General features: G+C 36.8%; 2 protein-coding genes across 2 annotated transcripts; one reads left to right on the plus strand and one right to left on the minus strand.

Moving 5' to 3' along the window:
- Positions 1 to 7,387: 7,387 nt before the first annotated feature.
- On the plus strand, positions 7,388 to 9,931 carry LOC7480694 (fatty-acid-binding protein 1). The gene is made up of 4 exons (XM_002300806.4): positions 7,388 to 7,843; positions 8,390 to 8,639; positions 9,012 to 9,103; positions 9,613 to 9,931. The coding sequence occupies exons 1-4, from the start codon at positions 7,441 to 7,443 to the stop codon at positions 9,756 to 9,758; spliced, it is 891 nt and encodes a 296-aa protein (XP_002300842.2). The 5' UTR covers positions 7,388 to 7,440; the 3' UTR covers positions 9,759 to 9,931.
- A 197-nt stretch (positions 9,932 to 10,128) lies between these two features.
- LOC7480039 (protein TIME FOR COFFEE) lies at positions 10,129 to 16,336 on the minus strand. Its single transcript, XM_006386204.3, has 12 exons — positions 15,913 to 16,336; positions 15,509 to 15,829; positions 15,278 to 15,426; positions 14,902 to 15,175; positions 14,464 to 14,812; positions 14,278 to 14,338; positions 14,100 to 14,189; positions 13,782 to 13,971; positions 13,584 to 13,650; positions 13,413 to 13,479; positions 12,915 to 13,298; positions 10,129 to 12,833 (listed from the first exon to the last, which is right to left on the minus strand). Exons 1-12 carry the CDS (start codon positions 16,007 to 16,009, stop codon positions 11,058 to 11,060), a joined length of 3,825 nt encoding a protein of 1,274 aa, XP_006386266.2. The 5' UTR covers positions 16,010 to 16,336; the 3' UTR covers positions 10,129 to 11,057.
- Positions 16,337 to 17,787: the final 1,451 nt, after the last annotated feature.

Genomic DNA, 17,787 nt, shown 5'->3' on the forward strand with positions numbered 1-17,787 from the left:
CTATGTTTTTACTGATTGTCAAGTTACGTTTGGATCCATCAAGTCAATCAGGTCACATCAAGTCAATCTCTACATGATTTAAAAAATTACTAGAAAAATATTAGCAATGTCTGGATGTTTCTTTTGTATATTCAAAAAAAAAATTTAATATGACTCATGACATAACGCATGTTAACGATCTAGTTACAATTATGTATGGTCTTCACTTTTGGTTTATATAAATTTGATTGAGAAAGTTTCATGATTTGTTTTAGTTTATTTTCTATGAGGTTATCTTGATCTTATAACTCGGGTTACGGATTTAGCAGGTTAACCCAAGTTAACTCAAGTTATTTTTTATGTTTTTTTTTAATTAATTTTTCAATCTCAATTCCTTCCTTCAACATTAGGTTCATTGGGGATTGATATTCATAATTTTTTCCAGTTTACTATTTATGAGGTTATCTCAGTCTCATGGCCTGAACTGTTGGTTTGACAAGTGAATTCAGTTGACACGAGTTTTTTTTCTTGTTTTCTATTGGATTGATTCGGAATTAGACGTCATGATTTGTTTTAGTTTGCTTTCTATGAGTTTATCCTCGTTTCATGACTTGAGTCACGAATTTGGCAGGGTTAACCTGAGCTAACTCAAGTCTTTTTTTTAATCGATTTTTTTTCAGTTTCATCTTTCAACACGGGATTTATTGAGAATTGGGCTTCATAATTTATTTTAATTTTCTTTCTACTGGGTTATCATGATCTCATGAACCAGGTTGTGGGTTTGGCATGTTAACCTGGGTTGACTCGAGTCATTTTTTTAATTATTTTTTTTTAATTTCATCATTCAACATTGGGTTATGAAAAATTAGACTTTATAATTTGTTTTGACTTGCTTTCTATGATGTTATCATAGTCTCACAACCTAACATTCGGATTGGTAAGTTGACCCGAATCGACCTAATATGTTGTCATCCCAATATTTATATAAAAAAAATATCATCTTGAATATTTATTTTGAGTCAAATTATGTTTTTATCGGTCGTCTAAGTTGTTTTTGAACTCGTCAAATCGATCATGTCACATCAAGTAAATCTTCATACGGTTTAAATTGATTTTATCAGAAAAAAATATTAATGTATAAATATTTTTTTATATTAATTTTTATTTACCTGACACGCAACATAAAGCGGGAAATTATCTAGTCATATCTATAACATTAAATCAAAGATTATTAAGTAAAACCTAAAAAATAATAATAAATTTTCAATCGATCAACAACAACAGAAAAAAAAAAAGCACATGAACGCCGAGAAAAATCAAACTCAGCCACTAACCACCACGCCCTCCAACAGAATAATTATTGCATATATAATTATCCTTTTCGTTAGGACACCTAATAAACCAACAAAAGCAGTCGTCTCACAAACCTTTTATGATAATTCAATCCCACCATGGTATTCTGAGTGTTTGTTTCCGATGTAGAATCTGGCAGTTTTATCAAGTTTGATTCTTTCTGCCCATCATTTTATGACTAATATATGTGCTTATCGGTGCTCCCCTTACCACAAAAATGCCCTCTTAATTACGGCATTTTTATACAAATATCTGTGTGTTTAAACAAAACATCGCTTTGAAGAGTTAATTTAAAGCCAACAATTTTACTCACCCACACGGAAAAAATAATAATAATAATGCATGCGTGTGTATGTGTGTGTGTGTGTATATATATATATTTAGTTAAAAAAAACTAGAAATAATAGCGTAAAATAAATATATTTCTAAAATAATTTTGATTGAAAGGTGAACTCTCTTTATCCCACCTGTCATTGTCTTTCTTACTCCAAATAGTAATCAGATCAAACCCTATTCTATAGTTTACTTTATCAAGATGCCTTTTTCGACCACCGTGTATGCTTGCAGGAAACTGCCAGAATCTTACATGCTAGTTCATGCGCCCGCACGCAATGGACATGGACAGTTGATTTTATTTATGCACGTATTTAATTATTATTAATCTCTTATGGCCCATGATGATGAAGTGATTAATTTCTTAACACAATTAAATCAACATCATTATCTAGGAGAATGGTGCAGACTTTTGAAAGCTGTCGTCTGACTTTTCTAAACCTTTATTAAATTAAGGTTTCGAAGGGCATAGATGACTGCAGACTCCTATGAAATGACATTTTACTTACTTAACCTTCTTGAGGATTGGACAATATAAATTGACCATTGTTAATTACCGGCAGTAGTGCATGATTAATTATCACTTTCTTCTTTCCCTCAAAACTTAAGCAAGGAGTCCAAAGCACTATGATGACGTTAAACAATGACTTGTTAGTCGGAGATGCTGTTTCCTCAGTCCAATTATTCCTCTATGGAGCTGACCAAACACACTCTTATGTCTTTGCTGTCTACACACACATGTATGTATATATCTATGTATACTTTTGTATATTATATACACACACACACATGTATCTATGTATACTTCTGTATATATAGGGACTGGACTATATAATATATGCACCATAGTGCATATATTATTTTTTATCTTTTAATTTCCCACATGGCTGGAAATTTATAATTAGTTAATGGTAATGTCTCTAGCTAGCCACCGACAAGAATGGGCAATTCGACAGGCAGGGGCGGAGCCAGGAATTTTTCATGTCCTGGGCTATGATATAAATACACAAATTATTTTTTAAGATCAATCATTCACTCGAATATATAAATTTGTCAAGTTAACAATAAAGTTTTAATTCAAATACATAACATAAAATATAAAATAAATAAAATTTAAAGTACATAAAATTCAAAATAAAAATAAAAATAAATTATACTATCAAAGTTGCGCCCTTTGATGTTTTCTAGAATAGAATTTATCTATGATCGAATCCGAATCAATATCTTCAACAAGCTCTCGTTCAATGTAAATCATCATAGAATCTATAAAGAACTCCTCTTTTATTTTATTGCGAAGCATAGTTTTAACATGTTTCATAGCTGAAAATGTCCGCTCTGTAGTGGCAGTGGAAACATGCAAAGTCAAAACAAGACGAATGAACCTGTCAATCAAATGATAATGTTGCAACTTATTTGTTTCAGCTAATCCTCGACATAATTCAGAAATGGTAGATATATTCTGAAAGCTCTCATGATGAATCACATCAATCTAATAATGTTCTAGCTGAGATCTCAAATAATACATCTCTTGTTCATTGAAATCTTCAGGATAAAATTTCTCAACAAGCTTGTAAATAGCATCAGCTTTAAATGATTTAAAGTTGTCCTTGGGTTCTAAAGCAGAGCTAAGTATAAGGAGTTCCATTGTCCCATCACTGAATCTCGAATTTAATTCTTCCACCTGGAAATTTATTGTTGAGTTAAATATATCATAATGATAATGCTGGTAAACTGTCACTGAACCTTATTGTTGACATGAGCAGCATGTAGCCTTTTTATATGAAGCATTCATATGTGGTATGTCAATCTCATATTTTGTGCAAACAGATTGCACATTTGCAAGGAGAAGATCAAATCCTGCATCTCTCAAAGTTTGAAGCAATGCTTTAGTAGTTGATACAAGATCCATTGCATTTAAGATGTCAAGAGATTTTTGCTGCAAAGCTCGACAAAGTAAATCAGTAATCCCCATTATTTTATGCATCAAATATAAGATGAATATAAATTCAAAAGATTTCATCACAATCAAACAACTACCAGCTTCTCCACGTATAGAATTAGAAGATCCTTCTTGAACGATACTTTCAAGCACAGTAATAGTTACACCATACATATCTATTAAGCTGCAAATATAATCAAAATGAGAGCTCCAGCGAGTAGTTCCACTTCGATGTAAATTACCGATTTGATTAGCCTATCTACCAGTCTCACGTTCTCCAGTAGCTACCATATGTGCAATTTCTGTAGCTTGAGCATAATGTAACTCGGTATGACGTTTGGGAGAAGCACAAATAAGGTTGATAATGGTTGTCAATTTTGAGAAAAATAACCAAATAAAAATCTCATTTCCAGCTGTTGCAACTAATGCTAGTTGTAGTCGGTGAGCAAAGCAATGTACATAATATGCATAAGGACAATCTCTGAGAAATAGAGCTTGTAGTCCATTCCATGCGCCACGCATATTGCTATCACCATCATACCCTTGACCTCGCATATTGAAAATATACAAGTTATATCGAGCAATCACATCACAAATTTCTTTTTTAAGTGTTGAAGAAGTAGTATCTAAAACATGCACAATACGGGAAAAAAAAACCGCTCTCGTACAAAACCCTGAATGTCAACAAATCTCAAAACAATAGCCATTTGTTCTTTATTTGATGCATCTTTGGCTTCGTCAACCAAAATACAAAACTTTGCATCTCTAACTTCTTCACAAATCTTTTTCCTCACTTTGTTCGCGAGAATATGCAAAATCTCTTTTTGAATGGTCGGCGAGGTATACTTTGAATTTTTTGAAGCTTTTTCTAAGACAACATCATTAATGTCAACATTCAGTCTCCCCATAAATCTTATCATCTCCAAAAAAATTGCCTCGATTATTAGAAGCTAAAGATTCATCATGACCTCTAAATGCACATGCTTGTAAGCTAAGCCATCGAACACTTTCAATTGTTGTTGTAAGTCTCAACCGATTTTTCTGAACTTCTTCAACAGTTTGTGCATTCAACACTTTATCAATATGTCTACTTGCTTTAATTAAATCTTCAGCAGATTTCACAGCATTATTATGTGGTGAAGTGGGACTTTACATATGCATTAAAAGTACACATCTAACCCCATCATTAACCCTCTTCCAACTTCTAAAGCCTTTGGTGGTGAATGTGAGATGACGAGACACTTTGTTTTCAAAGATAAAGCATGGAAAACAAAGCATTGCATCCTTTGATGGAGAATACTCTAGCCAAGGAAATTGATCAAACCAAGTGTATTGAAATCGACGATACTGTCTCCATGATTCAGTCCTTGAATACTCTGCTAACTTAGGTTGATATGGACCATTTTGATATAAGCTCTTCTAATTTCATCTTGTTGATTAATAGGATGTTTCCACACTGGAATTCGTAACCCAGGATCACGTTCAAGAGTATTAACATCAATTTCAACTCTTTGAGATTTGAAAGGGGGTTGTTCACTACGATTTGAGACATCAATATTGGATAGAGAATGTCCTTTATTGGTTGATGTTTGTTCGTTTGGTTTAAAGAATGCAAACATCGTTTTTCCTCTCTTGCTTCCTTGATTTTCCATTATAATTTATAACCTATTCAAGTAAAAGGGATTAGAGAAGTTAGGTGCAAGATAAAAAGTTACTAATGCCACAATAGAATATTCATGAAATGCATGCAGAATATACAAGGATAAACTAGTGATGCAGACTACTGGGAGATTTGGAGAACTTAACTTTGAAATAACCGGTAAATTATTAGTACTAGTGTGTTAGCATCCGTCCATTTCTAAGATACAGTCTACTGTTTACTCCACTAACAATCTACTGTAATGAATGTGAAACATTGAATTCAAAATAAAAAGTCAAGGCTTGTAAATTCTTACCTGATGATTTTACACTCTTGCGGCTCTCTGTATAGATTCTTCTTCAAAATCTAAGCTAAAATTGTATATTATTGAGAAGAAAACGCTAAAACCCCAAGTTACTTAGAAGACATGTGATCAAATTAATTATTTATATTTAGATAGGTTTACTGTAAAATATAACTAATTAATTAGTGTTGCAAGGGAAAGTGGGCATTGTTTAGGTTTGCTATGTAAAAGATAAAAGGAAAATGAATTATTAAATTTTTTTTGTTACCTGGGCTCCGCCCCTTTCGACAGGCAATGTTGAAAATTCGAAATGATCACTCCCAAGATAATGCTATTTTTGTGTTTCTTAGATCAATCTTTAACGGAATAAAAAGTCTTTGCAGAGGGTTCCTCGGAAGGGACAAGTTTGGAACAAACTTTTTCCAGGTGCATGCAGTACACAGTATGCAAGTTGATGCACGCTGATTTGCGGATTGGATGCATGATCTTGATAACTGCAATTCTACCTCGGTTTCCAGCTTTAATCACCTCAAAAATGGCCAATGTTCAGAGACCCGCAGTCATAATTCTGCCTTTGCTGGTGGATAAGAAAGAAGAAATTTCATAAACCCGCAGCCTATGCTGCTGGATTGCTGATTGGTTGCATGATCTTGAATCTTGATTCCTTTACTCCTTTTATATATATATATTCATACGAATGGACATTATATATATTTAATAACCTACAAATTTAGAATAATGAATTATGATTGTGTATTTTATATAATCATTTTTCCACAAATCTTAAATATATGATATTAACATATAAAATTGAGAACTATCTCTACGAATGATTTCTCTTACGATTTCAGGGGGGGTAGGGAAGATATGATGCAAAATATGTAACACATACATGCTCTGCCAATAGGTAAAAGCGATGTAATTATCTAAGCAATGGCCTACCTTGTTATAAGAAAGGAAAATGGAAAGAAAAAAAATCTTTTGGCAAACATCATGCATGCATGGCACCTAAAAAACTTCACCGAGTATGTCAGCTTACCGCCATGGAAACCTGTGATTTGAATTTCACCGGGCTTTACATCCACGAAGACATACACTGCAATCAACCAAGATTCGTGTAACAAGGATTCCAGTTTTGTTTGTCAGTTTACACATGTTATAGCCTTGTCCAAATACTGGGATGATAATTTTACACGATTTCGTGGAGGTCCGTCATTGTTTGTCCGAATGAAGTCAGGGTTTTTTTCTTTCATTGTCGGAGAAGTGACTTGATTTTTTCTATATATATATATATATATATATATATATATATATATATATATATATATATATATATATATTCTATGATTACTTTGACTAACTTTGTCAAATAAAACATAAAATACTTCATTTATACACTTTATTTAATGAAAAAAACCACATAACCTTTAAATGGAGGGCTGTTTTTCAGATGAATCAATATCTACGTTTATAAAGTAGATATTTTTAAAAAATTAAATATGAAAGATTAAAATTTATCTAGAAAGGAATATAAAGGTTAAAATGACTTTATAGAAGAAATTACATGACCCTTCTCCATTATCATCCCTCTCCAAATAGCTCGAAAAGAAAAACATCAAAATATGCCTTTATTTAAATGGCATGGTATTGGTAGCTTCAGCTTCCAATCTATGATCATTATTTTTCATCCTGGGCCGTTCAATTTGCTAATGGAGATATTTTGATCAGCCCAAATTACTATTAGTCTTTTCTCTCTTCAAAGTTCAGCCCAAAACAAAACCAGGTTGTATCAAACGTGCAGGTCACGTGCCACTCTAAGCATATATATAAATCCAAGTTTCAATATAATTTCAAAGAGAAACAAAAGATATTAAAAAGAATTTTTTAAAAAAAATGGTTTCACTGCGCTTCCCGTTCTTGTTTTCTCAGCCCAAGAAACACCCCAACGGCATCTCCCGTACCATCACTTCCCGCTCCTTCCCCGCCACCACAACCACCGTGGCATGTGCCTTGGCCGCCGGAGCTGCCGCATTTGCAGGCATAGCAGCCACCCGCAACTCCAAAAATCCAAAACAAGATAACCCATTAATCCAAAACGCCCTGAATCTTCTCTTCTCCAATCACTTGCTAGCACCGTGGGCTTCACTCTCTCTAGCAGACCCTTCACCTTCAGTTGTGGAAACGAAGACCGGAGCAGCGTTTCCTTCGGTTATTTTCGAGTCTCGGAGACTTTTGGGAATTGGGCTGCGTAAAAAGACTATCTTGGGATTGAAGAACATTGATGTCTACGCCTTCGGTAATCACATTTACTGAATTTTAGATTATAAGCATTTTTTCCTTGATTTAATTTATGGGATAATGAACATAGTGTGTTTTATGAGTGAACAATCATGTTTAAGTGTAAAATTTTGAAGTTACTATACTGGTTTCAGAAGTAAAAATGTGGTTTGATCTTTGCTAATAACAAAGAAGGAAATCACTTGCTACGTAGTAATAACTTTATGGTTAGATTTAGGTGAATGTTTTGAGGCACTTTAGTATTTGTCAGGGACAAGTTTTGTACTAGTTTCATCCATGGTTGAGACAGTTTAGTTTAATTTAGAAATGTGGCTATATATTTGACAGAATTTAGAAATATACCATTACTACATGTATTTGGAAGAATTTAGATTTGTATTAATGTGTATGCAGTATTTAGGTTATTCTGAGAGTATATATTGTCGATGTATGACTATGACAACGAAAGTAGTGCGTGTTTGCAAGATGTGAATTTTGAATAGATGTCTTCAAGGATGAAAGAACTGGTCAGTTCTTCATTTAATGGGAATATGTCAATTGGCAGGTGTTTATGCGGATGCTGATGAAGTGAGGAAAGTTCTGAGTGAAAAATATGGAAAACTCTCTGTTTCAGAACTCAAGGAAAGCAAGGAGTTTAAAGAGGATTTTATGGGAGGTGATATTGGCATGACTGTTAGACTTCAGATAGTCTATAGTAAGCTAAGCATTCGCTCTGTTAGAAGTGCCTTTGAAGAGTCTGTAGGAAGCAGACTGCAAAATTTTGGGGAACCAAATAGCAAGGAATTGCTTCAGAGGTAAAAAAAATTTCTTTTCCAACTAGTGATTTTCTTACCGTATGGTTATAGTATATGAATTTAATGGGACATAAATTTTTGAAGGCTCACAATTCTGAATTATTGCAGTCGTGGAGGTCACTATAATAATAATTTGCTGTTATGATACATCTGCAGCAATATATTCATTCTACATATTTCCATCTAGTTGATGTTGAGAAGAAAGTGTTTCTCATCTTACCACAGTGTCCTTGAAAGTTATTCCTAGAATTTTGGAAGGCCTAGTTGTGATTTCCTAAGAGCCAGTTGTTCATTCTGTTTTGGTTGATTGGTTATAAGATGTCACGAACTCTTGTACATCTCTTTTCCTCTTATAGCCATTTTTATGTGTAGGTTCACTTCTCAGTTTAAGGATGAATATAAAATACCACGGGGTTCTGTGATTGAGCTTTCAAGGGAGCAAGGCCATGTACTTCGCACAACAAGTGAGACCTCCCTATCTTTTGCTTTTTTTTAAGGAATAAAAAAAACCCTTGTAACTTATCCTTCATGGTTTTAAACTCAGCTCTTGTCATTGATTTTGTTAAGGCCAAGAGGTCTGCTACTGACCGCTTTGATGAAGTTTTGAAGTTCGGTCATGGCCCAACCAATAAAATTCTGATAAAAGATTTGATGGTGTCTGTGGATATTATTAATCTCTAGACTTCTGGGGATTACTGGAACATGTAAAAATATCAAGGATCCATCAAATAAGCACAGCAAAATTAAAATTTTGTAACTATAGTTATCCAGAGCAAGCCTATGAGCTCAGTAAATATCAACCTCAAGATTTAAGCCGACATGTCTAAACCATGCAATGCCTTACTGGTCTGGTGCGGTATATATATACCCTATCATATGTTATCAATGTATAAATAATTTTGTAATATTATCCGTCCTTTCCTTTTTTTAATATGTGAAAATATTTGATTTCATTTGCATTTAATTTCTGCAGTTGATGGGAAGGAGGTGGGAAGTATCCAGAGCAAACTCCTCTGCCGATCGATTTTAGATCTATACATTGGCGAGGATCCATTTGATAAAGAGGCCAAAGAAGACATAGAAAGCAAGTTTGCATCTCTCCTTCAAGTAGATCACTGATCATATGTAGAATACTGCTGTGGATGACATCTCGAATAATCCTGGTCTGAGCTGCTTAAGAACTTTCAGGGATATGACCCATTTGTATGGAAGGTTTTGGCAGATTTATATATCTTTGTTATTGAACCTGTACTATTGATTCGGATTATTTAATGAAAGAACTTTCGAGTCGAGATGATCTTGCCACCCTGAGTGCATCAATGAATGCCTGCCCTTAACGATCCAGGTCTCTGTCACATGGTCCAGGCCAAGAGGTCTGTCATCTAATCATTTCGTTTCCATGTATCCCTCCCTACCTTTGACCATATGATCTCCTTAAACGCTGCAATGTTTTGGTTAAATGATTTCAACCGACTTAATGAAGAAGATATAAGAAAATAAGGCAATACGCTAACTAATTATGTGGTGCACAAAAAAATGCTAATACAAAAGGCTAAAAAGATCAGTTTGCTTCCAGCTCCCTGCTATATATCTTGGACCTTTCTTCACAAGAACTTCTGTGCTCTTTTTCTGACTTCAAATCTTCACGGTACCCCCACCCGTTCTCTTCTGCCCAGACAAGTCTTGGTCCGTCACCAAACGTTGCACAAATGGATTCAAAATGTTTAACCAAGCCTTAGGGGCATCGCGTTCTATTCTATGTTAAACATAATCGTATGGACACATCAGCATCACATTACACAAATCAAATTAAATTAGACCCTATCAACTAATATCACGGCCATCCATAGTTGCGACTATATGGTAGGCCTGCCGATGGGTGATGTTCAGATATGGTAGGTCCCGACTAAAATAACTTCAAAAACTGTACGCCTGAGACAGAGCCTATCTTTCCTTTTCATAATCCTGTCATCTCATTCACATCCTTGCCAAACTGATACAGTCAAAGTGGGCGGCGCACCTCAGGCATCCACGCAAGATAAGAACAGTTCTTCCACGCTTGTCATAAAATCTCACATGCAACGAATCTTCCTCGCCTATTATAATCCATTTGCCAGCAGACATCTTAAATTGCCAGTTCCCCCATCAAGAAGCCTCCCTATTTAATGCAAGACCCCCGTATCATCCAACTTCAGGGAGACAATCAACTGTTTTCTAGTCCTGCAATCCAGCTCTCACGGCTTTGATTTGAACAAGAAAGCAACAATACAAGAGTGGGCGGCAACGATAGAAGCAGAGCAAGTTGCAGCACCTTTTTGAACTGGCTACAATCACCCTTGCACCATCCGAAATTGAGACCGGATGGTAGTCCGAGTAACTACTCCTTGATGAACACATCTGATAGATGGACTGCTGACTCTAGTATTTGAGTTCAGAAAGGTGGCTTGGGCATGCGCTTAAGATTGAAGGCACATTCCTACCACAAACCGGGGAGGACTTCTGGGCATTCCCACTTGAGGAGTTGTCACTCTGCTGTGATTGTATAGCAGGAATTGATGAATTAGCCTTGGCATTCATTGAAGTTGTTCTCGAATTGCCACCACTAGATGGAGACTGGCAACTAGAGGATATTTGCTGCCCTTGTGGTGGCAAAGCAGACTTGGAACTTGACCCAAATGATATTTGGCTATGACCTTGTGGTACTCTTCCTTGTTGCTGGGAAGCATTCTTATGGACTGAGGTGTTGGATGCAGAGAGAGATGTAAGAGGTGCTTGCGAGGAAGGGATTCTGGATGAGTTCTTCCACTGGGGGTTTTGTGGAGAACTATTGCCCAGAGCTTGAGTTTGAGAAAAAATGGAAGCATTATTTGGAAACTTGGCACCAATAGAAGGCAAAGGCAGGCTGTTAGATGTTGATGCTTTACTGTCCGCTGCACCAATAGGCTGCTGGAGCTGTTGGTGCAAAATATGTTGTTTCTGAAGCTGAACTAACTGTTGTTGCTGAGAAGTTGAGCTTGAGTTGGCAGCCATTGGAATGCTTGTGGTTGCAGTGATGGATTGAGAAGGCCAGTTTCCAGTGGAAGGAGATGACACAAAGTTCAGAGTTCGAGCTGAATTATCAAAAACAAGTGTCTGCCCATTACCCCTGGTTGACTTTCCCGAAGGAGCTTTTTTTCCATCATCAGGATTGGTCGAACTACCTCCAGACTTCCCTTCGGATGGCTGGTGATTCTTCTTTTGTGTGGCTTGAGCTGCTGTTATAACCTGGTATCCCTGACGTGTCATGTCTGGGAAGCTTTGTAAGATGGGAGGATTTTGTGTCATAGCTGAGAAATTAAGGTTTGATGCTGTCTTGCTTCCATTGAAAGAGGCAAATGACATTGCAAATGCTTGAGAGGGGATAAGCTCTACTCCACCCTTTAAATTCTTTTCCTGCGACAGTTGATGTTGCTGTTGCTGCTTCTCACCATGATTTCCACTGCCACCAACAGTGGTAGATGCCATTAAACCAAAGTTTGGCTGAACAGGAACCATAAAATTAGGGCCATGAACACTTTTTTTTGAGTGACCGGCTCGGGTATCAGCAATTATTGGGGTGCTCTCCCCACTCATCTCAGTGTCAAGCTTCCTAGAGTGATGGGATTGCACATGCTGCTTCGGTGGCTGCTGTGATTGCATCATTGTCGAGGTCAAAAAATTAGCAGTGCTAACAAGTGCCCCTCGTGGTTGCCGACTTTGGGGTTGCTTGTGAGATGATGATGAGCCACTTGAATTACTTGCATTTTGATGTCCTGGTTGGACTACAGGTTGAGGTTGCTGCTGCTGAAGCTGGGATGGATGTAGCATCTGAGATGAGTAGAAAGACCCGTTAAAGAAAGGCAATGCTTGAGAAGGGGTTCCACCTCTAAATGTTGGTTGGTTTCCAACAGGAGTGGAGATGGAGAATGGATAGCCATTGTTTGGTAGAATTGTCAAATAAGGAGTTTCGTTGGCTGCCAAATTTGGGTAACTAAAGCTCACAGCTGCAGCCATTGCTGGCAATGCTGAAGAGTTTGTTGTTAGTCCAGCTATCCCATTGCCAGGAAATGATGCATTGTTGATTGAGGAAGCAGATTTAGAAGGCCCCGTTTGACTTGTCATTGTTGCTGTGGACGCTTGATGCTGATTGAGAGAGAAGATGAAAGCAGGGCCAGGCTACAATTTAAAAATAAACTTAGCAAAGATCTAAATAGTAAACTCAAAAATTAAACTACAATGCACAGGGTAAGACCATACCATTAGATTACCAGCTGGAGCTGGCTGTGGAGGCTGAGGAGGCACAAGCTGCTTCTTCTGTGCATCTATCAAGGCAGTACTCTCAGAGCCTCTATCTTTTCTAGTAAAAACTGGAATATTTGCCACAGCCTGCACTTTGTCCTGGGCAGGATTTAGATTCACAAATGGAAAGCTTCCTTGCAAAGTGCTTCCAATAATCATGTTTTCCGTGGAAGGCATTGCATTGAGATCCTTGGGCTTGGCTCCACATAGAGCAGCAGAGCCAGCTGTTGCTGGCCAGAAATGGTTCATCTTAATAAATTGCTGGTGTAAGCGAACATTGCAAGCAATATAATGGTGGGTTGCGCATCTCTTTGGCCGAGGTTGAGGGATAAACTGTGGAGGCTGCACATTTTCCAATAATTCAAAGGCAAATTCAACAGCGAATTCAAGATGAAAATCCAAGGTACATGTATATATCACGGTTGGGCCTCGGAAAAAAGAACTGGCGTATGATACCTGTAATGCCTTGGATGATCCGGCAGTACCATCCATGGGCACAACCGTCTGAAAGGAAGGCATGTATCTGCAAATAAACATGAGTTACTTCATAATGATAAATCAAATACACTCATCAAGGATACATTTAAATCAAAGATTGAGAAGAAATTGAAGGCCTAGATATCGCACCCCAGAGATGGAAGATTACTCAGCCACCCAGGTAAAGCAATTGGCGAAGGCACTGAACCAGATTGAGCTGATAAGGAGGAGGAAGAAGATAAAGAAATCATCAATAATTTCTCTGGGTCAAAAAAATAAAATAAAATAAATCTATATGACAGCTCTTAAAGTCACCCCCCTGAACCCCAAGTTCAAGCTTTGAATTACCAGTAGTCTCCACTTTAGAAATGGTAGCTCTAGGTAGCAGTTTCTGCTGCACATTGCGATGCGGCTTCTCAAAATCAAGTTTTAATCCACGCTTTTCTCCAACTGTCTTTATCTTCTCTTCAACAATCACTCCTTCCTTCTTCACCAGACTGTCCGCCAATTCTTCATTCTTAACCACATTTTCCATTTTCTGCAACATAACATAGAAATTATTAGTATTGAGTTCCAAGTAAAACAAAATTACACAAAATGTCAGAGTCAAATCCAAGCTTAAAACTAAAACAGGGGAGGTGAATTAGTTAACAAGTATATGCTTACCATTGCCACATCTTGGGCTGCAGGCTTAGGATCCAATGACAAATCGACAAAGCTGTCCTGTTCTGGAGAAGACGCCATGGGAGGAGGAGCCTGTTGGAAAGCCATTACACTCTTGAGAAATTTCAACAGCAATATACCAATGGAAATGTAACCGGAATGCGACAAGATAGATCCTCACCATCAGATCGATCTTGAACTTCTCCTCTCTCTGGTTCTCTACCTTTGACACGGTTGAAGTCCTGAGAAACCCCACCAGATAGAGCAAGGATAAAGATGAGAAAATGGGATATCTAACTAGATATCTGAAATCATAAGAAAACAAAACAAAAAAAAAACTAAAAGGAAAAAGATTCATGGCACTAACGATTTTTCCAACAAGGAATCATGGAAATCAACATCCACTTTATTGCACACAGGCGACTTCTCTTCTGGTAATACAGAATTTTCCCAAGTTAAGACCCCAGATTCTTCAATTGCCAGTTTGGAATCCTGTTGTTTAATGGCTTCCTCCTGTGACTCTAACCCAGTCGCAAGTTTGGAAGCACCCATGTCATGTGAAACCTCAGACGATTCTGCGTAAAACGATGTTTTTCCCGATTTCGTCGCTGAAATTTCCATTTTTGCATCCCCTTCCCTTTCATCGGTAACTGCAGGAGCAATTAAACCATTTTGAACCACGACTGAATCAGCATCCATTATCTGCGTCTTCGATGCTGCAAATTTCATTGGAAATGGAAATTAAAACACAAATATCATAAAATATCCATCTCCACAATCTGGACTGATAGATAAATATACCCACCCAAAACAAGTAAAGAATCAGAAGCAGAGGCATTATTTTGGTTCAATATCGATGTCTGAGCAAAGTTTGAATTCGGAGACGACTTGGAGTCGTTAGCATCCGTTGAATCAAGCTTCTGCAGATCATTTTCAGCCTTCTCCTCCTTCTTAGACCCGTGTGATTGCTTCTTCAAACCATACAAAACCTCTGCAATCTCAATCTCAATATCTTCCTGAACTGAACTAGAAGAACATTTCGACACTTTTGGAGGGCGAGTCTTGGGTCCATTTGGTTTCTGCAAATAAACAAAAAAAAAATCTCCACCCTTCAAATGTAGTCCAAAAATAATAAAAAAACATTAAACATTAACAAAGCAAAACGAAAAAAATATACAAACCGTCTTTTTTCTGACTGAAACATTCGATGAAGAAGGCGATGCAGCCTCAAAACTCCTACTCGCCGCCGGTGAAGTCGAAGCTCGCCTATCTTCACTACCAAATCCACCATTTCCTGATACCCGACTCTCATGGGACCTCTTCACAGAAGCTGCAAAACCAAGAATCACTATTAATTCACCCAAAAAAAAATCATATCAAAACATAGTTACTCAATCTACAAGTATTTTTACCTGACCGAGCCTTTCTCGGTACAGAGACACCAATCATTTCATCTGCAGGCACTCTAAAACCAGCAACTTGTTTTACAGCTCTTGGCGGCGGCCGCAACCGAGAAACTCCGCCATCTTCAATTTCATACTCATCTTCGTAACCGATGCTTTCTTCTGTTGTTTCTTCTCCTTCTTCTTTATTACTTCCTTGTACTAACCTATCTCCTCCTCCTCTTCTACTACGCTTATTCCTACTCGATAATTCTCGATCTCTTTCCCTTTTACTCCCTCCTCTCTCTCTCAGCCTCGCCGTTTCTTGTAACTCTATTTGTCCATCCTCCTCTGCAAATAAAAAAATGAAAAATATTGTTAGCTCAGTTATATATATTGTTAAATATTGTTAGAGAAATTGTTAAGTTTTATACCAGGAGAATCTCTTGTAGCTCTCTGCTGTCGCCGTCTTGATAGTCCGTTAGAGGCTGCCATGTTGGATGGTCTTCTACCTTCTCTGTTTCTATCCATAAATTTTGACCACCTCTTTCTAACACTCAATATCTAACAGTTCCCGGAGAAACAACTGCCTAGCCGGAAATTCACCATAATCGCCGGCTACAATAAGGAGAGTTTCTGATTTCTACAAAGGAATGTTATCTAGAAGAGAACAAACAAGGAGCACCGCATCAGATAAACGGTGCGCTCTTTCTCTAGCTTCTCTCTGTTTCTCTTCTCTTGAGCGGTTTTTGGCTGACCTTCTCTCTTTGTTTTTCTTTCACCTGGTTGTTATTGTGTGTTCTTTTTGTGCCCTCTATAAAATCTCATCTCTTTATCTGCTCTTTTTTATGCCGTGTTTGTTATCGTGTCCATTCGCTCAACATTTAACCTACTCCATTCCGAAGATGGAAGGCTCAGATTAATCACTTGCTTTATTTGGTTATTCGTTGCCTTTGGATTGGCTTTAAACGGACGGCTACTGATGGCCGAAGCCAACATGGCAGATGTGTCCTTGTCCCTCATAGAATATAGTAGCCCCTGCATGAATTAATGAATGGCCACGTGTCATTTTATATATTTTGATTATCTTTTCTGCATTTTATCCACGATTCCGCATCCTCTCACGCGCCTTAGGCACGTGAAGACTATTCGTTTTCGTAAAGGGTTGCTAACTTGCTGCTGGCCCTGATCTGCACATTTGCCGAGTGTTGATTCGTGCAGAGAAACCGGAAGCAAATATCTTTTCCCCTACATAGATTGCAGCCGGTTACTGGTGGAAAATATATTTTAAAAAAAAATTGAACGTAAAGTCCATAAAAAGAGGATATAATAATCATGTGGGGCTTGAGTCCCCGAAACAACCGCTCCAGCCGGTCAAAATCAGCATGGCCCGCTTAACTACCAAAGTGCTGGAAGCGGGACCCGCATTGTAAATCGACGAATAAGATTGTTCGGACTGTTGGTTGAAGCCATAACTGACGTTGGATAAGAATCCGACGTGGACATATCATAATTTTGACAAACCATTTAAGAAAAGCAAGTCTGACCTGGCACCTCACAGTCAACCTCGTCGAGCTTCGGAAAGAAGCCCGAGATCCCCGCCGTCTGTATGATTCAATCGGACGGTCCATTTTCTTTGGGCAGCATTGCATATCCTCATGTTTCCACTTTCCACTATATTCATATTTATTTATTTATTAATAAAAAACTAGATATTAATATTTTATTAAATATTGGTGTTCATTTCATGAATACTATTTGTAATTTAACATGAAATAAATGAATAATATATATTTTTGAGGTATATATATATTAAATAATAAAATTATAAATATTATATTAAATGAATACTGTGTTTTTGAGTTTTTACTTAAAATTGAAAATATATATATATATATATATATATATGTATCCCCCCATTATTCAATAAAAAAATTAATTATCTAAAAATATTAAATATTCAAATTAACATATTTGACATAAATTATCATTCATAATTATTATTATTCAACTCAAGTGTTACTACGTGTGTTTATAATCTGTTTTTCAAGATATTTTCTTATTTAATTTTTTTTAAATGTTATTTTTATAATTTTAATTTGTTAGTATAAAAAACTTTTAAAAATATTATTTTTAATTAAAAAGTACCGTGTAGCATTGCTAGACATACTCTGTCGTGAGTACATGATGGGACCACATATAGGATAGGAGGTCTACATACCAACTGAAACGGATGACATGGCAGATAGATGACGTCATCTCATTCGAAAGAGGAGAATGGCCTGATGCGGCTCCATGATGCAATGTCC

The sequence above is a fragment of the Populus trichocarpa genome, chromosome 2 (genome assembly GCF_000002775.5).
Source record: "Populus trichocarpa isolate Nisqually-1 chromosome 2, P.trichocarpa_v4.1, whole genome shotgun sequence".
Lineage (NCBI taxonomy): Eukaryota > Viridiplantae > Streptophyta > Magnoliopsida > Malpighiales > Salicaceae > Populus > Populus trichocarpa.

What these genes read in the sequence shown, in the direction of transcription:
- LOC7480694 (XM_002300806.4), top strand. Translation starts at nt 7,441, where the DNA reads ATGGTTTCACTGCGCTTCCCGTTCTTGTTTTCTCAGCCCAAGAAACAC. An exon ending in AGCAAGGAATTGCTTCAGAG is followed by an intron (nt 8,640 to 9,011) that starts GTAAAAAAAATT and finishes TTTTATGTGTAG; the next exon opens with GTTCACTTCTCAGTTTAAGG. An exon ending in CCATGTACTTCGCACAACAA is followed by an intron (nt 9,104 to 9,612) that starts GTGAGACCTCCC and finishes TAATTTCTGCAG; the next exon opens with TTGATGGGAAGGAGGTGGGA.
- LOC7480039 (XM_006386204.3), bottom strand. Translation starts at nt 16,009, where the DNA reads ATGGATAGAAACAGAGAAGGTAGAAGACCATCCAACATGGCAGCCTCT. An exon ending in TGATTCTTTACTTGTTTTGG is followed by an intron (nt 14,813 to 14,901) that starts GTGGGTATATTT and finishes TGAAATTTGCAG; the next exon opens with CATCGAAGACGCAGATAATG. An exon ending in GATCATCCAAGGCATTACAG is followed by an intron (nt 13,299 to 13,412) that starts GTATCATACGCC and finishes GAAAATGTGCAG; the next exon opens with CCTCCACAGTTTATCCCTCA.